The sequence below is a fragment of the Lynx rufus genome, unplaced genomic scaffold, assembly GCF_022079265.1.
Source record: "Lynx rufus isolate CCGP_SWC_20201006 ecotype Redwood Valley unplaced genomic scaffold, mLynRuf1.p SCAF_30, whole genome shotgun sequence".
Lineage (NCBI taxonomy): Eukaryota > Metazoa > Chordata > Mammalia > Carnivora > Felidae > Lynx > Lynx rufus.
In genome coordinates this window covers 5,955,514-5,979,095 of record NW_025814846.1, presented here as the reverse complement: position 1 = coordinate 5,979,095, position 23,582 = coordinate 5,955,514, and the positions used below count along the sequence as shown (strand labels likewise).

Below are 23,582 nucleotides of genomic sequence, written 5' to 3'. Positions count from 1 at the left end.
TACTTGGGTATAAGGGAGCCATTAAAATTTTGAACAGAAGAATAACATGAATAAACAGAAGTTTGGGAAGATTGAAATAATATAGCAAAAACAATGTTCAAAAAGAGTAATGAAGTTGGAGAACTTAGACATACCAATTTCAAAATTTACTATAAAAAGCTACAATAATCAAGACCGTGTGGTAAACCCTCATATTTATGGCAAATTAATTTTTAAAAAACGTGCCAATACTAATTAATGGAGAAATAATAGTCCTTTCAACAAATGATGCTGGAACATACTAAATATCTATATACAAAACAATGGAATCATACCCCCTACCTTTTACCATATATAAAAACTAACTCAAAATGAACCAAGCACATAAATGTAAGAGCTAAAGCTACAAAACTTTTAAAACATAACAGTAAATCTTTGTGACGTTGAGATAGAAAAGTTTCTTAAATATAACACTAAAAGCACAAGTGATTAAATAATAAATAAATAAATAAATAAATAAATAAATATTTGGACTTCCTTGAAATCAAAAACTTTTGTGCTTCAAAGTGTACCATCAAGAAAGTGAAAGGTGGCCGCTGCCTCTGGATGGAGCGAAGCATCAGTGGTTCCTTCTAACCATTGCAGAGCTGACCCCTTTGGAGGGCTCAGCAACAGCAGCTCCTTACATGGAGGATCAATGTATTAGTGGTTCCTACTCTTGGAGAACACAGAGGTGTTGGCTCCTTGTGGGGTGAGGGGACATCAGTGGCTCCCTCTTGCGGGTTGAGGTTAATAGCTCTTTATGGGAGAGCAGAATGTGGCTCTTTGGGTGGCAAGTTGAATGAAGCAACTTCTTGAGGGGAATGTGGAGCCCTAGCGGCTCTTTCTGGGGTTAGGCAAAGAAACAAGGGGCGCTTCTGGGAAATTCAGCACTGATGCATCTCAGGGGGACAGTGAGAAGAAGGGCAGCAGTTTTTTTTTTTTTCTGGGTGTGGGGCATGTAGTGGTAGCAGCTTCTTCTTGGGAGGATGCAGTGGTGGTGTCTCCTTCTAAGGGAGTAGACTAGTAGCAGCTCGTTTTCTGATGAAATACAACAGAAATGACTGCGGAACTGGAAGCAAATAACCCGTGATTCCTTGGGGGAAGGAAGATGGATAGTGGATCCTTAGGAGGCAGTGCAGTGGAGGATCCTTCTTGGGGAGCAAGGGAATGACAGCTCCTTTGAGGATGCAGATAAGATACAACTTCTTGGGTTGGGGCAAAGTCGTAATGATTCCTTATAGAAGTGGCAGAGCAGCATGGGATCCAGGCAGCACCATCAACTGGGGTCAGTGCCAAGAAGGACTCCCTGGTGGTGAGGGCTGCTGGGGTTCACCTTCTGTTCTTTTCCCCCATGAGTTTTCCCTCTTGGTACCAGCTGCACCAGACTGGGACAAGGTAGGTAAGATACTTCCTATACTTTTTTGTATGGCCATGTCCAGGTTTTTGCCCCCCTGGGTTGTTATAATTATTTCATATATTCTGGAGCTCTCTCAGATATATTTTTGTGAGTATATAGTTGATTATTCCTTATTTTTGTTGTTATCGTGGAAGGAAATGAGCATTGAGACCTTCTTACTCTGCTAATTTGCTGACATCCATCCTATATAACTGAATTTGTATAAAATACTCAAAATGGGCAACTCTATAAAGATATAGATTAGTGGTTGTCCAGGGCTCGAGTGAGTGGGTGATTACAGAATGATGGCGAAAGAGTGAAGATTTTATTTCAGAGGTAGTGATCTTTCTAAAATTGATGTGGTTATGTTACAAAATTCTGTGAATATACTAAAACATTGAATTGTACCCTTTAAATGGTTGAATTGTATGGTATACAAATTCTATCTCAATAGAAATGTTATAAAAGTAATATGGCATCAGTTGGAAGAAGGATTGGAGAGGATGAAACTTGGAGGCAGAGAAACGTGTTAGGGGTTTTTGTAATAGTCTGGTTGAGAAAATAAAGGTCTATACGAGGGCAATATTCTTGGGAATTGGAAGGAGGAGAGCATGGCAACACAATATATTGTAGAGATACAATCAGTAGAACTCACTATTTAGTTGCATGTGGAGTGTGTAAAGGTTAGAAGACAAAAACTAAAGTGTTGTGTGTGGGTAAGTAGGAGGGTTTTGTTATCATTACTAGATACTGGGAGCACAGATTGAGTAATAGGTTCTTTTTTCAAAGGAGGTAAGTGAATTCAGAACAATTTTAGTTTTTGATGTGTTGTCAGGACAATCTTTAAAAGATGCTCAGTATCTAATTAAAAATTTCAGATTGGAGCTTAATGCTAGCAAGGGAGTTCTGGTTAAGTATTTAAGAGTCATCAATACAGAGTTCATAATTGACACCAGAAAGGTAGCTAAAAGCGTTCATAGAGAGAGTATGAAAAAAAAAACCGAGAAGAGAACTGGAGACAGCCTTGGGAAAATAGTTGAATATAAGAAGCAGCAGCAAGAAAAGGAGAACAAAGCATGCTAAAACAGGAAGGAGGGAAGACATTATAAGATGAAAGAACAATATCAGAGTGGATTTACCAGGGGATTGGAACTGGACTTTTAAAGATAGGGGTATAGAAGAGAGGCTGAATGTGTCCCAGGAGTTAGAAGAGCAATATAATAAAACTAAAATGGAGACTGGTATGGAAATAATGGAAAAAGATCTTAAAAGTCCTGAGGTTCATCCACCATAGCCTCTTGGAAAACCTGAGAGTTGGGAAAAAGTTGATTTGGCCCAACTGGAGATCCCTGTTACCCTTCCTAGGTGAGGTTCTCACTTACCAATGGAACATTCCAGAAAGATCTGGCCCAGGGCCTAATGATTCTGCTTGTGTTTCCTGGATCTATTATTCTGCAGTGGATCCCATCAAGGTAAAGACAATATTGATTTCTTGGAGGTGAGTCTCATAAATGGGCAGAGCCCAACCCTGAAATAATGCAGCCCAGAGTTTCGGGAAAATTCCTCAAATGTGGTACTTATTTTAAAGACAGAAGGAGGGATGAAGGGAATAGGTAGCTCCATATCTTTGTCCTAAGGGTTTTCTTCTTTGTTTCTTTTCTTTTCTTTTCTTTTCTTTTCTTTTCTTTTCTTTTCTTTTCTTTTTCCTTTTGGATCCTATAGGTGAGTATGTTCCCATTTAAAAAGCCTAGGATTGGTTGTCAAACAATTGGAGTTTTAGTCCCAAAATTTGTTTCAATATTGCTTTTGGAGTGAATTTCGATAGGGCATTATCTCCCCATTTCCTCATCTGGAAAATGAGTGTATCTATCTATCCAACCATTCACAACCATCTGTCAGCAATAATTTATTGAGAGACTACTATATTTTAGGGATTTTATTTGGTGCTTTGGATGATAAAAATGTAAGATACAGTTCCCATCTTCAATCATATATATATACATATATATATAATTAAATATATTATAATTATAATAAATAACAATATAATATAACATAAATTAAATATAATATAAATTTATTTTTACATATATTTATTTATATAAATATATATGTATATGTAAATATATATATATATTTTTATATATACAAATAAGTAAAATACTAACAGCTCCTTAAAAAAAACATGTAATAGAGGGGTGCCTGGGTGGCTCCGTTGGATAAACACCCAGCCCTTGACCTCAGCTCAGGTCATGATCTCACAGTTAGTGGGTTTGAGCCCCACATTGGGCTCTGCACTGGCAGTGCAGAGCCTGCTAGGGATTTTCTCTCTCCCTCTCTCTGCCTCTCCCTTGCTCATGTGCTCTTCATTTCTCTCTCTCAAAATAAATAAATAAATAAACTTTAAAAAATAATAAAAGAACCCATATAATACAAAGTGCTGTGAGGGGCCCATGAGAGAGCGATCACTTTTGGTTGGAGGAGATGATTAAAGGGAAGCTGGAGAATGCACCACAATGAAAGGTACATGTATTTCATACTTTAAGCCTTGAATACTAAATAGCAGTATACCTTAAGATAAGGTATGTGGCAGAGGGAAGGCATTATACAAAGAAGAAACAACATAAGGAAAGGCACTGGGTTGTGAAAGTGCCTTGTGAGTTTGGAGATCAATGGATAGGCCAGCCTAGCTAAAACATAGGTTGCATAGGTACCTCTTATCTGTATCTCAAATTATTGTGAGGATGAATTCAGATAATAGAGTTGCTTATAAATGTAAGACATTATGATCAAGTGCTGAGTACAGTAGGCTTGACTTAGAAGTCAGTCTGGCACCATGTACAACACTGCTACCCAGGAACAACTCCATTTGATTTACTGTCTTCCCCTTCCTCCCATCCTCAGGACATGTATAGTGGTCTTGTTGGACCCTTGACCATCTGCCGAAAGGGCATCCTGGAGCCTTATGGAGGACGGAGTGACATGGACAGAGAATTTGCCTTGTTATTCTTGATCTTTGATGAGAACCAGTCTTGGTATCTAGAGGAGAATGTAGCAACCCATGGGGCCCAGGAGCCAGGCCGTGTTAACCTACAGAATGAGACTTTTTTGGAGAGCAATAAAATGCATGGTCTGTAGAAAATAACTACCTTTCTTCCAAAGAACTCCCCATTGGTTTCATGGAGGTATATGATAGGCCCATCACTACCTAAGGGAGCATAATTGAAAGTATGGGAAAGTAGGAAGGTCGTATGTGGGCAAATTAAAAGAACTGTCTCCTACTATTGTACATTTATATACACAAAATATATAAATAGTCAGCATTAGATCAGGTGCACATAAAGCAAGAAGCTGACTGTGTAAAGTTGTTGTAGTGACACCAGCATACTTTAACACACTAGAAAAGAAAGATGGAAATTTGTGACTCTCAATGTACCTGGTAGGTTGGTTGTTTAGGGTCCTTCTATTTCAAAATCCTGAGTTTAGTCTCTCAATATCATTTTATTTCTTTACCCCCCTGCATCTGGAATGTACTTTCTCAATAGATTCCAAGATAGACAAATGAAGGACAGCTTGTCTTTTAGTCTAATTTCACAACAAAGTTTCAATTTACAAATAGGAAAGAACCTCAGAGAAAATAATGCTGGATTTATATTACGTACAATGAAGAGATTTTGATGCTTGAATGGATTTTGGAAAAAAATTGTGCATCCAAGCCTTCCTTTGTTTCAAAGATCTGTGTAGCATTTCACAAACAAAAGAAAATCTAAAATAAGAGTGAGAACTTAAATACATTTAAATGTGTGAAGTGATTTCTCACCATCCTTTCTAGTGTAATATTTCTTTGACGTGAGGATAAGGTGCAGCTTTGATAGTGATTCCAATGGAACTCAAAATTAGTATCTCATTGTCGCATTGATTCTAGCTATTTCCCCTTGCTGGAGATGAAAATGATTCACATTGAAATAGAAGATTCACAAACTGAACAATGTGAACTTTGTATCTTCTGACAAATCAGAGAAATTAGTTGCCCAGGGGAAAAAGGGAATTAGGGCACATTTACAACTTGCTAGTGTCCATTTGTTTGGTTAATGCCCATTTCTATCTGTTTGTTTATATGTTCATTCATCCAAACTCATCAGACATCAATCCATCTACTTATGTATCAGGAATTTGTTGAACACTTTCTAAATGCCGGTACTGAAGATAGAAAGATAATGTTATATTCTGAGGGAAAACAAATAATATATCCTTCCTTTCCCTTCCAGATTCTTGAAACAATTGAGAAAAAAAAAAAAGACAGAGATGCTTATGACCAAATGTGGGCTTACTGAGAAGGAACTAATTAGAACTAATTAGTTCCCCTGAGAATTAGTTCCTGAGAAGGACACTGAATTTATTTCTGAAGCTAAATGGGCTTGCTGATACTCCTCCTGCAGGGAATAGATTTTCTACCCTGACATTGATATAGATAAACAACAATAGCCTCCCCTTTGCAGCAGTAGAATCTTCTCTACAATGTAATATTAAATCAATTTGAATTATTTTCTATGTCAAGACTGATTCAAGAGAGAGAAGATTCACAAAGGGTAGAGTTGAGCATCTTTAGTTCCTTTTTTACAAATTCACAATTTGATATAATAGTTACAGGGTCTATCCATCAGGAAGAGCTAACAATTATAAATGTCTATGCGCCGAATACCGGAGCCCCCAAATATATAAAACAATTACTCATAAACAGAAGCAACCTTATTGATAAGAATGTGGTAATTGCTGGGGACTTTAACACCCCACTTACAGAAATGGATAGATCATCTAGACACACGGTCAATAAAGAAACAAGGGCCCTGAATGAGACACTGGATCAGATGGACTTGACAGATATATTTAGAACTCTGCATCCCAAAGCAACAGAATATACTTTCTTCTCGAGTGCACATGGAACATTCTCCAAGATAGATCATATACTGGGTCACAAAACAGCCCGTCATAAGTTTACAAGAATTGAAATTATACCATGCATACTTTCAGACCACAATGCTATGAAGCTTGAAATCAACCACAGGAAAAAGTCTGGAAAACCTCCAAAAGCATGGAGGTTAAAGAACACCCTACTAACGAATGAGTGGGTCAACCAGGCAATTAGAGAAGAAATCAAAAAATATATGGAAACAAACGAAAATGAAAATACAACAATCCAAACGCTTTGGGACGCAGCGAAGGCAGTCCTGAGAGGAAAATACATTGCAATCCAGGCCTATCTCAAGAAACAAGAAAAATCCCAAATACAAAATCTAACAGCACACCTAAAGGAAATAGAAGCAGAACAGCAAAGGCAGCCTAAACCCAGCAGAAGAAGAGAAATAATAAAGATCAGAGCAGAAATAAACAATATAGAATCTAAAAAAACTGTAGAGCAGATCAATGAAACCAAGAGTTGGTTTTTTGAAAAAATAAACAAAATTGACAAACCTCTAGCCAGGCTTCTCAAAAAGAAAAGGGAGATGACCCAAATAGATAAAATCATGAATGAAAATGGAATTATTACAACCGATCCCTCAGAGATACAAACAATTATCAGGGAATACTATGAAAAATTATATGCCAACAAATTGGACAACCTGGAAGAAATGGACAAATTCCTGAACACCCACACTCTTCCAAAACTCAATCAGGAGGAAATAGAAAGCTTGAACAGACCCATAACCAGCGAAGAAATTGAATCGGTTATCAAAAATCTCCCAACAAATAAGAGTCCAGGACCAGATGGCTTCCCAGGGGAGTTCTACCAGACGTTTAAAGCAGAGATAATACCTATCCTTCTCAAGCTATTCCAAGAAATAGAAAGGGAAGGAAAACTTCCAGACTCATTCTATGAAGCCAGTATTCCTTTGATTCCTAAACCAGACAGAGAGCCAGTAAAAAAAGAGAACTACAGGCCAATATCCCTGATGAATATGGATGCCAAAATTCTCAATAAGATACTAGCAAATCGAATTCAACAGCATATAAAAAGAATGATTCACCATGATCAAGTGGGATTCATTCCTGGGATGCAGGGCTGGTTCAACATTCGCAAATCAATCAACGTGATACATCACATTAACAAAAAAAAAGAGAAGAACCATATGATCCTGTCAATCGATGCAGAAAAGGCCTTTGACAAAATCCAGCACCCTTTCTTAATAAAAACCCTTGAGAAAGTCGGGATAGAAGGAACATACTTAAAGATCATAAAAGCCATTTATGAAAAGCCCACAGCTAACATCATCCTCAACGGGGAAAAACTGAGAGCTTTTTCCCTGAGATCAGGAACACGACAGGGATGCCCACTCTCACCGTTGTTGTTTAACATAGTGCTGGAAGTGCTAGCATCAGCAATCAGACAACAAAAGGAAATCAAAGGCATCAAAATTGGCAAAAATGAAGTCAAGCTTTCGCTTTTTGCAGATGACATGATATTATACATGGAAAATCCGATAGACTCCACCAAAAGTCTGCTAGAACTGATACATGAATTCAGCAAAGTTGCAGGATACAAAATCAATGTACAGAAATCAGTTGCATTCTTATACACTAACAACGAAGCCACAGAAAGACAAATAAAGAAACTGATCCCATTCACAATTGCACCAAGAAGCATAAAAGACCTAGGAATAAATCTAACCAAAGATGTAAAGGATCTGTATGCTGAAAACTATAGAAAGCTTATGAAGGTAATTGAAGAAGATTTAAAGAAATGGAAAGACATTCCCTGCTCATGGATTGGAAAAATAAATATTGTCAAAATGTCAATACTACCCAAAGCTATCTACACATTCAATGCAATCCCAATCAAAATTGCACCAGCATTCTTCTCGAAACTAGAACAAGCAATCCTAAAATTCATATGGAACCACAAAAGGCCCCGAATAGCCAAAGGAATTTTGAAGAAGAAGACCAAAGCAGGAGGCATCACAATCCCAGACTTCAGCCTCTACTACAAAGCTGTCATCATCAAGACAGCATGGTATTGGCACAAAAACAGACACACAGACCAATGGAATAGAATAGAAACCCCAGAACTAGACCCACAAACATATGGCCAACTCATCTTTGACAAAGCAGGAAAGAACATTCAATGGAAAAAAGACAGCCTCTTTAACAAATGGTGCTGGGAGAACTGGACAGCAACATGCAGAAGGTTGAAACTAGACCACTTTCTCACACCATTTACAAAAATAAACTCAAAATGGATAAAGGACCTAAATGTGAGACAGGAAACCATCAGAACCTTAGAGGAGAAAGCAGGAAAAGACCTCTCTGACCTCAGCCGTAGCAATCTCTTACTTGACACATCCCCAAAGGCAAGGGAATTAAAAGCAAAAGTGAATTACTGGGACCTTATGAAGATAAAAAGCTTCTGCACAGCAAAGGAAACAACCAACAAAACTAAAAGGCAACCAACGGAATGGGAAAAGATATTTGCAAATGACATATCGGACAAAGGGCTAGTATCTAAAATCTATAAAGAGCTCACCAAACTCCACACCAGAAAAACAAATAACCCAGTGAAGAAATGGGCAGAAAACATGAATAGACACTTCTCTAAAGAAGACATCCGGATGGCCAACAGGCACATGAAAAGATGTTCAGCGTCGCTCCTTATCAGGGAAATACAAATCAAAACCACACTCAGGTATCACCTCACGCCAGTCAGAGTGGCCAAAATGAACAAATCAGGAGACTATAGATGCTGGAGAGGATGTGGAGAAACGGGAACCCTCTTGCACTGTTGGTGGGAATGCAAATTGGTGCAGCCGCTCTGGAAAGCAGTGTGGAGGTTCCTCAGAAAATTAAAAATAGACCTACCCTATGACCCAGCAATAGCACTGCTAGGAATCTACCCAAGGGATACAGGAGTACTGATGCATAGGGGCACTTGTACCCCAATGTTCATAGCAGCACTCTCAACAATAGCCAAATTATGGAAAGAGCCTAAATGTCCATCAACTGATGAATGGATAAAGAAATTGTGGTTTATATACACAATGGAATACTACGTGGCAATGAGAAAAAATGAAATATGGCCTTTTGTAGCAACGTGGATGGAACTGGAGAGTGTGATACTCAGTGAAATAAGCCATACAGAGAAAGACAGATACCATATGGTTTCACTCTTATGTGGATCCTGAGAAACTTAACAGGAACCCATGGGGGAGGGGAAGGTAAAAAAAAAAAAAGGACGTTAGAGTGGGAGAGAGCCAAAGCATAAGAGACTGTTAAAAACTGAGAACAAACTGAGGGTTGATGGGGGGTGGGAGGGAGGGGCGGGTGGGTGATGGGTATTGAGGAGGGCACCTTTTGGGATGAGCACTGGGTGTTGTATGGAAACCAATTTGACAATAAACTTCATATAAAAAAAATAAATAAAAAAATAAAAATCTATGACCTATAAAAAAACAAACAAACAAACAAAAAAAAACAAATTCACAATTTGATTGGGGTAAATAAATGACAGGTTATAAATGTTCCTTCCATTATTTCCACTCTTGAAACGTAGAGTAAAAATGACTTTCCCTCCATAAGAATATGTGGGGCACAGGAATGTGCTCTGGGCATAGTCCTGACAATATGAATTAACATGGCTATGAGTAGTTTGTTGTCTTTAGAGCATAGGATGTGGCCTGTGAAGAAACAGATAATGAAGCCTATGCAATTAATATAATTATTAATTCTAAGAATATTGCAAGCACTTTTTATTTAACATGTATTGTAGGCTCAGGTGTCTTCTGGGTGCTCTGAAGAATATAAGGAAACTATATTAGTATAGTATATACTTTCATTTCCTGCTTACTAGGAACCTATAGTCCAGTTGGGGATATGAGCTTCCACCAATTTAAAGATAGGTAAGTATATAAGGGAGGTTTGGGTGACTTCCAAATATGGTACAGACAGTACTGGAGGAGTTCAGAAGTAGAAGCAAATGAAGGGAAAGAGAGTTACTAAGAGGAGCTAGATCAAGGAAGTGTTCTTGGATAAGGTAAAGTTATGATTGGGCTTTGAAAAGATAAATAAAAGAAGGCAGGATTTCTAGGGGGAAATATCAGAAGCATGAGCAAGGACACAAAGAACATGAATATGGGGCCATATTGGGGATGGTGAATAAATCACCTTCATTGGAAAAAATGTGTTAGATAATGGGAAATGAATATGAGAAGGTGGTTTGACCTTATATTGTGAAGGACCTCGTTGGCTGAACTAAGGAGCTTGATCTTTTAGGCATGAGGCATCTATTATAGTATTTTAAGCAGTAAAAAGAAATGGTCAGATTAGATATTTAGAAAGACCACTCTTATAACACCAATGTGTAAGATAGACTTATGGAACGCAAATGTTATAGAGATTAGAGAAATTAAGAAGATATTGTTATCATCAAACATGATAGGGACTAGCCCTAAGGCAATGGCAATGGGAAATCAAAACAAAAGATATGAGACATTTTTTTTTTACAGCCATTAATGGAAAGCTCTACAGCAACCTCAGGGGTCTTACCATGTACCAAGGAGAACGAGTGGCATGGTACATGCTGGCCATGGGCCAAGATATTGACCTACACACTATCCACTTCCATGCAGAGAGCTTCCTATATCGGGTGAGTTGGCAAAGGGCTGAGTACCTCAGGAACAATTAGAGGAATCCTTTGACAGTCATTAAGGAAGAAAGGGATAGCTTCTTAAGGAACAAGATAATAGTTAAAAGAGGAGAGGTCTTGTACATGGAGAATTGAACTGGGAATTCTAGTTTGGCTGTGTACTCCAGGGTTAGTCACTTCCCTCTAGTCCTTGGCTTTCCCCTCTGACATAGAAGAAATGAGTAGCTCAAAGGAAAAAAAAGAAGTGAGTAGCTCATTTGTGGTGTAAGTAGATTGAAGAAACCGAAGTAATTGAACATCAGTCAAGGACTGGAGTGCCATTAAACAGTGATCCTAAGAGCAAGAAATTTCATAGTGATGTCTCAGAATCTATGAAAGTTCTTAATCCATTATAAGAAACTTCAATTCAGAAGCTACATGGAACATGTAGGTTTTGAAAAAGAAGTTTTAGCCTTAGGGAAAGGGGGCAGTTGAAGGGAAAGGGAGTTGAAGGCATTGATATAGATTTAAAGATATAGAAGTGTGATAAAGATGATAGCATAGAGGAGAAATCTAAATTGAGATAAATTTCTAAAGGAAATAAGTAGTTCCTTCCTAGGAGTCAAGGATTAAGCCAAATTCCCCAGATGTCAGCATGATGAAAAGTATGGAGATACTAGTTTTAGCTCCCAAAGTGTCCTTTGGGACACTTTAAGGAAAAGTAGGAAGATAGGGTCTCCTCTGATGGTTCAATTTGTGTGGGCAGATTTACAGAGGAGATGGATCAGTTGTACTTGTTAAGCTGCTCTCTGATCTATGAATCTTGGAGCCCCATGTCTCTGATTTGGACATCCAAGTTTTTTAGCTCCTATAAGCTCTAAGATGAACTCTTTACCCTTCATTTCTTCTCCTCCACCCCAATCTCTTTTGCAGAATGGAGAGAGCTACCGTGCAGATGTTGTAGATCTGTTCCCAGGGACCTTTGAGGTTGTGGAGATGGTAGCCAGCAACCCTGGGACATGGCTGATGCACTGCCACGTTTCTGACCATGTCCATGCTGGCATGGAGACCCTTTTTACTGTCTTGTCCCAAAGAGGTAAGGTATAACTTCCCCCAAGATTGGAAATCTTTGAATACTTTATGTAGTCTACAGGAACCAGATAATCCCAAGAAATTCCTTACCCCTGTCTTTCTGATCCCAGAAGAACCAGGACTTAAGACAGTGCATGCCACACTCAGGTGTTCTCCCAACTATATTTCTCATTCTCCATTGTTTCCTTGCTCCTTCCCCATCCTAATTACTTTGACACTTGTTGATTTCACATGGGTTGACCCAGCCTGAAACTCATTAGGCTCTATGCATTGTTGCTTAGCATAGATTTGCTTCCTTTGAAATATATTTCATTTAAATAGAAATCTATTATTTTAGGATTCATTAGAAGTACTCACTATTACAAGAAATCTTGCTAATGAGTTCTTTAAAAAATGAAATATGGCCTTTTGTAGCAACGTGGATGGAACTGGAGAGAGTAATGCTAAGTGAAATAAGCCATACAGAGAAAGACAGATACCATATGGTTTCACTCTTATGTGGATCCTGAGAAACTTAACAGGAACCCATGGGGGAGGGGAAGGAAAAAAAAAAAAAGAGGTTAGAGTGGGAGAGAGCCAAAGCATAAGAGACTGTTAAAAACTGAGAACAAACTGAGGGTTGATGGGGGGTGGGAGGGAGGGGAGGGTGGGTGATGGGTATTGGGGAGGGCACCTTTTGGGATGAGCACTGGGTGTTGTATGGAAACCAATTTGTCAATAAATTTCATATATATAAAAAAAATTTCTTGGGCAAATAAATATTTAAGAACACTATGTTTATAGCAACTTCTAAATATTCTCTGTAAAATAGACACGACTCACAGGATTAAAAACTCATCCTTCAAAAATAAATAAATAAATAAATAAATATAGTTCTAATAGTCACCCCTTAATTGATTTGTTTTGTGGAGCTTGTGAAAAAGTTCTTTCTGTCTTGGAACAACTATGTCTAAAGCTAGATGGACATATTGGTCTTAGTTATGGCTTATCTCAGAAAGAGTTGCTACCAAGTGTGCAAAAAGGTTTTGCCTTTTTTCTTTTTTAATATGGAGAGTGAATTGCTGGGTTGGTTTCTTTATCAGTCAATTTTTGATCATCACCAAGAACATAAAAGTTTTGGCTGGCTATGGAGTTTGTCTTTTGGTCATTAATTGTTTAGGAATCTCTTGACCTGTGTCTAGGATTTTCAGTCATTGGCACTCTATCAGCAGAAATACAAAGTTTGAAAATGTCTTTGGGCTTTTAAACAAGCTTAGCAAACCAGGGTAGAGAATACAACTCTGCTCTTTACCCCCAGGGAAAGAGACATTTTCCATTATAATAACCTGTATCTTTGAAAAGCTTTGTTCTCTAGTAATCTATACTGCTAAAATGTGTCTTCAACTTACTACTATAGTACTATTCCTTACTACTCAGATAGGTACACAAAACTCTTTGTTGTGTTTTGTCAGCCCTTAGAAACAAAGTCAAGTGATAAATTGATGTGTCATCAAGATGCTATAGGTTCAAGACAACAGGTTTTGTCTGTGTATAGTAATGGGTCATCCAAAATCTGGACCATTTCACAAAATTATCTCAATATATAACATCAAAGAACTTCCATGAATAAAGATAACTCATATCTCTCTCTGACAATGAGCCAGCCTACAAAGCCTACCTATTTGCTTTTTATTGTTTGCTTATACTTCACGATAGTCTAATTCAGTATTGCTCCAACCACATATATGCTACCTGGCCAACCAGAGGGAATAGTTGTAGACAGGGAAGAAAGGGCTAATTGTTGAAACAACGTTCCTGATGAGGAAACAGGGTATGAAAACCAGAGATAAAATGAAAAATTAGACTGGAATAGATTTTTTTTTTACTAAAAGAAGAGAAGACAGAAAAGTAAATGATCATTGTATAAGTTTGGGTGAGGAGTCTGACAGAAAGAATATTTATTTCCTTGTCTCTGCTTCATTTGTTCATTTGTGGGAAAGAATTCATCTGCTTAGAGTGAAGGATAGAAAGTAGGATAAGGAACTTGAAGAGAGTGGGCTAAGGTTTGAAATAACCACTTTGGGAGATGGGAAAACAAAGCTTACTCTGAGTGATAGAAAATAATTTATTGGCAGGAAAAATTGAGGGCTTAAAGTTTGACACAAAGAATACTTATCTTTACAATTACATGATTTTTATACACCAACATTCAGCATACCAGACAAAACACAGAGAAATCATACTCACTGTGGTTTCATCAGTCAATTATAATGTTCCTGGTAAGTCAGTAGTTGAAGTGATAGACCATAGAGTCTAGCTAGACCAGGAATGGGGTAAACAAAAAAAGGCATGATAAAGCTGACAGTCTGGGAAAAAATGGAAGGATCCAGGAGCTAGAGATCTGTATGAGGTGATGATAACAGATTAAATGGAATAAGTATCATTAAACTATGTAAGGAAGAGGAGGCTGTTGTTAGATTTTATATTTCTGAGATGGAGCAGTTCTGAATAACAAGTTCAATGTGACCATGGGAATTGTTAATAGAATTAGAGTAGATATAAAAGTTGTTGGAATTAAAAGGTACAGAAACTGTGAAGTTTGAAGGATGAATGTGTCAACACCTATGGTGGGAATGGAGGAATGGGAAGACTGAGTCAGGTAGCAAAGACTTCCATGAATGAAAAGAACTACTAGGTAACAGTAACAAAAAGTAGTTGTGAGTTTTGTAGCTGAAAAATATAATCTTCAAAACAGATAGATATTTACCCAAAAAAGGGAGGAAAAATTACCTAAAAGCAGTATTGAGAGTATATAAAGGAAACATAGTCCTCAGAGAAGAGCTCAACCTCATTAAATCAAGAAGAGGAAGCAGTGTTCTCAAAAGGGTTTGAATATGTAAGGATGTAGTTTTGACAAGGAGCAGAGATTTATTGAAGGGAGGGTGGGAAAGGGTGACAAAGAACACAAGAATGTGGGTAGGAAATATCAATAAATATGTACATAATGGCAGAGGGGTGACTTACCTTTTGGACTCCTAAGCCTATGTTTTTGCTTATATTTTTGTCACTACTCAAAACCAAATACATATGCCAATAATGACTTTGACCATAAGGTAATTAATTCCAGGCACCTTCTTTTTGCTTAGGATACTACAGAGAAATTCCTCTATCCAATGCCAATGCCCACAGCAAACCTGTGGATTGGTAGGAAGAATAACAGCGCTAACTAACCTCTTTTTTTTTTCTTTTCTACCAGAACATGTAAGCACTATCACCACCATCACCAAAGAGATTGGAAAAGGTAGGAAGGATAATGCATAAACTGTGTAGTTATATGTGGTATGTACTTGGGGGGAGGTGTAGTGCCTCTAGAAAATGAGATTCACTACCAAAACATGGACTACAATACTAGCAGGAAGCACCCTGAAATTTCTGTAATACTTCAAAAGTCAGGAACCCAAGGTTCAGTTTTTCTCAGCATATTTATTCTCTCTGTCCCCTATACCCAACATCCTAAGTTAGGGAAAACAGCCTCACCCCAATTGAAAGTTGCTATCTTAGCTTCTCACCTAATGTGTGAAGGGGGGGTGTGGATTCAAGGTTTCCTTGGGTTAGACATGAAGGAGCTGTAACACAGACATAAATTATTCACAGAGACAGTATGAAACTAGTATAAATACCATACAGTCTACATCAGCTTTTTTATTCTTGTTTCCATGGAATACCAAATAGTTGACTCTTTGGAACCAGCCATTTCTGCCATTCACAAAAGTAGAAATTATTTTCCTACCTAAACTAGGTCCAAATAGTGGGCCTTACCTACCTCATTCTCCCCCATCCCATTTGTACATGGACTGAGAAAGTCTCAGAGAGTTATGAGAAGTAGAAGGGATGCTACAGACCATCAGTTTAATATGGGGATTTTTTTCAGCTATGTTTTGAAAAGTCCTAATGATCTCCCCAAGTATTTTATAAACTGTGAACCAGGAGACTAAGGTATGTTTTGGAGGGATTGGGAATAGTAAAAGTGAGGTTGGGATAGTGTAAACTCTTGGTCTAATAAAGCCCCAAAATTTTCTACATGAGAAATTGAGAAATGGAAAGTAATTTGTCCAAGATCACAAGAGGAGTAAGTAGTAGAATGTAAACTTAGAACTATGAAGTTTCCAGCTTCCATTTTAACTCACAGTTCATCTTTTCTTATTTCTTTAATAATGTTCATTCATCCATTTATATATTTATCAAACATGTGCTGAGTTCCAGGGAAACCAAAACAAGTAAGATATTACTATCCAGGAGATTTTCATCTATAAATGGAATGAGATACAAAAACAATAATTGCATTGCTGGTATACATTGTAAAAAGGGGCAAAAAGACAGCTATTAATTATTGTTCATTTGCTATCTTCCAGGTGCTATGCTAAATATTTTATAAATATTAGCTCATTTAAATATCACAATAAACCTCTGACCTAAGTATAGTTCTTATCATCATTTTATAAAAAAGGAGACTGAAGTCCAAAAGTGAGGGAGATAGTTCACTTGGCCCAAGCAAGTAAATCATGAGAATACAAACAGTACAGATACTTTGGGAACACAGAAGAAAGGACCATTAACTGACTTCAAATGTAACATTTAATATGCATATAGAAAAGTGAAGAGGGAGAAAAGGTGGCCTGAAAGAGGGTCACCTGTTCTTGGAAACAAAGAATCAGTTGCTGTGGCTAAAGAGTATTATATAAAACCAAAATGGTAAGTTAGAGCCTGATTGTGAGAGTTGGAATGCCTAGTTTGATTCATAGCTTTGCTGTGTAGGTTAATTGGAGATCACCAAAAGTTTGTATGTCAGTAACTAAAACAATCATATTATTTCACCTCGAAAGATCAATGTGACATCAGTGTATCAAGACTCAAAGAGCTGAGAGACAAGACAGCACAGTGGTAGGCTGTTGTCATGGTACAAATAGTCAAATTGAGCATTTATAAGCTAGATGATTGAGTCAAACTGCCTCCTTGAAAATTCCACTCATTGCTCCCAATTCTATCCTCTGGAAACATATAAACCAAATCCAATTCTTTTTATTGTTAGCTTTACATCACAAACATTTTTATATTTGAAGAAATGTATCAGGGTCCTTTCTACTCAGTTTTAGTTCTTTCCATGGGGGTAAAGAACACAGTGATTCCTAAGGGCTTTCTTAGCAGTGACTTCCTGTTACACAAATTCTTTGTAACCTATAAACCTGTATTCATCAGCTGGTGTTTTTAGGGATAGGAGAAATTCCTCTGCCCTATGTTGATGGAGTTATTTCCTATTTCCCAAGAGTTGACCACGAATGGTGCCACATTAGAGTACTCTACAGCTCAGGGTGCCATTTTTCTCTTGTTCTATTTCAGCATCAATCCTCAGAAACATTGGAGAAGGCAATGTGAGAGTGCTGGGCATGCAGATCCCTGTAAAGAATATTGAGATACTGGCTTCTCTTTTAATTGCCATGAGTATCATTCTCCTCCTCATTGCTCTAGCTCTTGGTGGTGTGATCTGGTACCAGCATCGACAGAGAAAGCTACGACGCAACAGGAGGTCCATCCTGGATGACAGCTTCAAGCTTCTGTCCCTCAAACAGTAGCAGTTGGGTCCTGCAACTGCACATCTTGAATGCAGTCCCAGCAGGTCATGCTCTAGTAACTGACTCCACTGTCAAAGGGACATGAGTAGTAGAGAGACAGAGTAGGGAAATAAACTCATCTGGGAATTTCTTCACTTATTTATTTACATGGAAATTATGTACCTTCTCTTTTTCTTTACTTTTTTTCTCCACTTGGGAAGCTGGGGCAAGAAAATCCCATATTATCTTATATCACAAATTTCAACAGCTGGATTATATCAACCACTGACACTTGGAAGATCTAGAAATTACTAATAACCTATTCTTCTTACAAAGTAGATACCTAAGGTAAAATAAATTGATTAGGTTTTTATTGCTTTTTCAGAACCTAGGTAAGTGAGCTGTGAAGATAATCCACATCTAAACTAAGGGCTAACAACATGGGCATGATGGAGAATGTGTGGGGTGGGATTTGAAGATCCAAATTTTATTTTGATTCTCCTTGGAAATAAACTATTTTGGAAAAGAAGTAGATGGAATATTATTGCTATGAGCACCTACAACCTCTGGAGCCAGAAGCTCCTCAGGAAGTCAGTCTTCAAAAATTCTGGCACTCCATACTGTAGGCAAAAAATACTGTATGTTAAAGTACTTGTTAGAACACTATAAGAGTGAACATGGTGATGTTAATGATCTCTGTGGCCTCTGGGAATCTGTGACCATGATTGAAACAAAGAACACTCACTGGGAGGGGGTATAATATGGGTCTAGCTATCCTTTGTGTGGGGCCTATGTGTTTGTGTTTTGGAAAAAAAAAAAAAAACTAAGTCAGACTGGTGGGTACCATCTTGTAACACATAGGTGCCCAAACACTTTTGAATTCTAAGAAAATTTTCCAGAGAGAAACAGAAGTCTGAGACAAAGCTTAAACCTATCCACTGGGCAAGATGAGATGGGCACCAATCTTGTGGACTCTTTGGCAATTGGGCATATGAGAGGTCTACTTGCAATTTTTGGAGTTTTTTTTTAAATAGGACAGACTCCTTTCTGGTATCTTAAAGCAATATTCCTTTGTTGCCTGTAAGTTCAAGCCTCTCTGAAAACTTGGTGGGAGACCACAGATGAACAAGATGTAGAGTAAGGATGAGATAGGATGATCCACCCTCGCTATATATCCATAATACCATTTCACATGGGAAATGAAGAAAAGAAGACATTAGAAGCAGAATTAAGATAATAACTGAAATATGTACTGGTTTACACTTTACAAAACATCTAATACCTGATTGCATTTAACTCACCTTAGCTTTATCAGAGTGATACTTTGTTTATATTTGAGTAAACAAATGATCAGAGTAATTTTATCCACGGGCATTCAACTAGAAGTTGAGCAAAGATTCATGTCAATCTATTTTACTCCAAATACTTGTTTTATCCTGGTGTATCATAGAAACATCCACCAATCTCCATCCTTTGTATCCATATTAACTGCAATTTTCTTGTCTTCCCAGCCAATCTCTCTGCCTAATTAGGTATCCTATACAGTTCAAATGTAGAAACCCATAGGGCTAGTATTCAGTTGCCATATAATGTTGAAGGTTAGAAGAGAAAACATGGTCCTGAGCCCATTATTCATCTTGCTTTACTGTGGTCAGTGGCTTTCTGGTGAGCTTTACTGGAAATCTCAGAAACATAACAGGGGAAGGAGATGATGGAAGGTTTAAATTGCTAGTTATAAAATAAAATAGTGGGGTATTTAAGCCATTGCAAAATCAATGCACTTAAAAGCAAACAATTTTGGTCTATGGTAAATGTGGAGGTTATTGAAAACCCAGTGCGCACTGAGGACTTGAGTCAATTAATAGCTATGATTTGCACACAACTGGGATGTTACCTTGGTCATGGTCATGAATCAGAGACAAAGAAAAGTAGGTGGAATGAGGATAAGTTTCCTCTGAGGATGTAACCCTCCTACAGATTGGGGAAACTAAGCTCAAGCCTATATATATATATATATTTGTGGTGGTTTTGCTCCCAGTGGGGATGTAGAAGATGTTTTTGACAATTAAGTGACACTTCAATTCGTTTAGTTGATCAAGCCAGAAATCCCCAAAGTCATCACATTGGTGAGCCTTGTCTGTTTGCCTCCTAAATTGGTATAACTGATTCACTTCTTTGTATCTTTACTGCTACCACCTCAGTCTAAAAAACAACCATCTTTTACCTGGACTAGAGTGGTAGCCTCATTATTACTCTCCTTTCATTTACTCTAGCCCTTCACATTTTATTCTCCATGCAGAAAAATGATGTTTTAAAAATATAAATTGGGCTTACTTTTCAGGTGAGATGCCACAAACTAATTTGTGTTTAATGATAAATAAACACTGTAAATAATGAAAGAGGCAATAGAAAGACTGAAAAATATAGAAAGAAAATGGCAATGTGGAAAAGAACAGGATGACAAAGCAACTGGGTATCTTTCCAACATCCAACCTAGCAGAACACAGACCAAGATCAACGAGGAATCCTAATGACAACCCCAGATGGCCCTGGACACAAAAAGGGGGATTGAGGAAGAGCCCTGCATACATCAAATAGGCAGGGAAACTGGTATTCATCTCTTTTGGTCAGAGACTCCCCTTTCCTAATTAGACATTGGGAAGGACCTGCAGGGGGAATCTCAACATAGCAAGCTGCCAAGCCCAGGAAGCAATTTTGCTGCGAGCTGCAATCCCTTTCATTATCCAGAAATAATAAGTGGCTCTGTCAGGGATAAACAAAAACACTAGTGACACCAGAGAAACCAAGCAAACCAAAATCCCACAGCAAGGTCTCTGAAAATTACACTGTCATTGGAACACAGAATTATGCCAGGACTTGTGTGCTAAATATAAACAAGATGAATATCTTCTAAAATAGATTGCTTAAATATGCTTCATATTTCCATGATATCAAGAACGAGCAAAATCACAACTTGAATGAGAAGATGACCACCAAACACAAAAACTGAAATGAAGCAGATGTTCAAATTACCTGAAAAGGATTTTAAAATAGCTATAATGCAACTGCTACAACAAGCAATTACAAATGTCTCTGAGACAAATTAAAAAAATAGAAAACTTCAGCAAAGCAATTAAAAAATATATATATGTATGTATGTATATACATACATACATACGGGTACATATGTACACACACACAAACACACACACATACATATATATATATATATATACACCATTTTACATGGTAAACGGAGAACATATATATATATTACATATATATTATATATATACATGTATATACATGTATATATATTTTCTGTTCTCCGTTTACCATGTAAAATGGTATTATGGATATATAGTGAGGGTGGATCATCTTATCTCATCCCTACTTTTTAACTTGGTTGTCTGCAGTCTCACACCAAAGTTTCAGAGAGGCTTGAACTTACAGGCAACAAAGGAATATTGCTTTAAGGTAACAGAGAGAAAGAATCTTACCTATAAAAAAAAGCTCTCAAAATTTCAAGGACTCTGCTCTGGCAGTGTGGAGCCTGCTTGGGATTTTCCCCCCGCTCCTTTGCCCATCTTCCACTTGTGTGCTCTATCTCTCTGGATAAATAAATAGATAAATAAATAAATAAATAAATAAACAAACTTTAAAAAAAATGTAAGATACAGCTATAGCAGTGCTGATAAGCAAATTTATAGAACTAAAATGCATTAGAAAAGATAAAACTTCTTGAGCTGATTAAAAAAATAAGTTCTTACATAAAGAAACTATAAATAGAAGAGGAAGTAAGTCCAAAGCAAACAAAATAATGGGAAACATACAGATAAGAGCAGAAACAAATGAAACTGAAAAAAGAAAAATAATAGAGAAAACAAATGAAACAAAACTCGGTCACTTAAAAAAGTCAATAAAATATAAAATAAAAGTGAAAAACCAGCAATACTAACAAAAATAAAAATATTAGAAAAGGTAAAAACCACCAGTATCAGCATTGAAATGGATTTTCATTGCAAATCCTGTATTCATGGATGATGATATCATCAAGATTGTAACAAAGGTCATTTCACTTTAGTCTTTCTCACAAAAAGACCAACAAAATCTATCCATAGACAAAATGCCCCTGGAAAACCCTAGAACCTATATGTGAGGCACAAGCACCACACTGGATCAGAGAGATGGAGAATAACAGTAGTAAAAGGGTAAAAGGGAGAGCACCTGGCTAGGTCAGTCAGTATAGCATGTGACTCTTGATCTCCAGGTTGTGATTGGAGCCCCACATTGGCCTAGAGACTAAAAAAAAAAAAAAAGAAAGAAAGAAAAAGAAAAAGAAAAAGGAAAACGAAAAAGAAAAGGAAAGGTAGAATAGCAGTTTCATTTTGCCCAGATCACCACTCACCAGGTAAACCATCAGGTTATTCTCAATAGGTAAGTGTCTGTTTCTCTCTTTCTCTTTTTTTCCCTGCTCATTTGTTTTGTTTCTTAAATTCCACATGTGAGTAAAGTCATATGGTATTTTTATTTCTCTGACTGACTTATTTCAATTAACAATATACTCTCTCATTCTATCCATGTTGTTGCAAATGTCAAGATTTTATTCTTTTTTATGACTGAATAATATTCCTTTGTATATATACAACCCATCTTCTTTGTCCATTCATCTAGCCAGGGACACGTGACCTGCTTTCATAGTTTGGCAATTGTAAATAATGCTGCTATAAACAGAGAGGTTTGTGTATCCTGTTGAATTACTGTCTTTTTATTTTTTTGGGTAAATAACCAGTATGATTACTGGATCATAGGGTAGTTTTATTTTTAATTTTTTGAGGAACTTCCATACTGTTTTGCATAGTGGCTGCACCAGTTTGTATTCCCACCAAGAGTGAATGAGGGCTCATTTTTCTTCACATCCTTGTCAACACTTGTTTCTTGTATTATTGATTTTAGCCATTCTTACAGGTGCAAGGTGATATCTCATTGTAGTTTTGATTTGCATTTCCCTACTGATGAGTGATGTGGAACATCTTTTCATGTGACTGTTGGCCATCTAGACGTTCTCCTTGGAGGAATGTCTGTTCATCTCTTCTGCTAATTTTTAATTTTGATTATTTGCTTTTGGAGTGTGGATTTGCATAAGTTCTTTATATATTTTGGATACTAACCTTTTATCAGATATATCATTTGCAAATAACTTCTCTCATTCCGAGGGTGGAAATTTACATTTTTAATTGTTTCTTTTTGTATGGATAAACTTTTTATTTTGATATAGGCTCAATAGATTATTGTTTTTGTTTCCATTGCCTCAGGACATACAGAAAGAATTTGCTGTGGCTGATTTCAAAGACATCTAAACCTACCCTAAACCTACTTTGTTGAGGGTTTTTATCATAAATGATGTTATACTTTGTCAAATACCTTTTCTGTATATGCTGTCCTCCAGGATTTTTATGTTTTCAGTTTTTACATTTGGGTCTTTAATATATTTTATGTTTTGGGTATAATGTAATAAATTGGTCCAGTTTCTTTCTTTTGCATGTAGCTGACAAGTTTTTCCAACACCATTTGTTTAAGAGTCTGTGTTATTTCTCATTGGATATTCTTTCCTGCTTTGACAAAGATTATATGACCATATAATTGTGGGTTTATGTCTGGGTTTTCTGTTCTGTTACCTTGATCTACATGTCTATTTTTGTGTCAGTACCACACTGTTTTGATTACTACATCTTTGTAATATAATTTGAAGTCTGGAATTGTGATACCTATAGCTTTTCTTTTATTTTTCAAAACTGTTTGACTCTTGAGGGTCTTTTGTGATTCCAGACAAATTTTAGGATTGCTTGTTCTAACTCTGAAACATGCTGAT

The 23,582-nt window shown here is 37.1% G+C and overlaps 1 protein-coding gene across 6 annotated transcripts in view; it reads left to right on the top strand.

Moving 5' to 3' along the window:
• Positions 1 to 17,731, top strand: part of HEPH (hephaestin) — an 87,262-nt gene extending 69,531 nt beyond the window's left edge. For 4 of the 6 annotated variants that reach the window (XM_047092538.1, XM_047092535.1, XM_047092539.1 and 1 more), the window contains 6 exons: positions 2,783 to 2,889; positions 4,322 to 4,547; positions 10,912 to 11,051; positions 11,964 to 12,126; positions 15,358 to 15,402; positions 17,499 to 17,731. In XM_047092538.1, the coding sequence (XP_046948494.1) occupies positions 2,783 to 2,889; positions 4,322 to 4,547; positions 10,912 to 11,051; positions 11,964 to 12,126; positions 15,358 to 15,402; positions 17,499 to 17,731 (914 nt within the window). The remainder of the gene's footprint in view (positions 1 to 2,782; positions 2,890 to 4,321; positions 4,548 to 10,911; positions 11,052 to 11,963; positions 12,127 to 15,357; positions 15,403 to 17,498) is intronic. The other 2 variants (XM_047092540.1, XM_047092537.1) reach the window with 1 other exon arrangement.
• Positions 17,732 to 23,582: the final 5,851 nt, after the last annotated feature.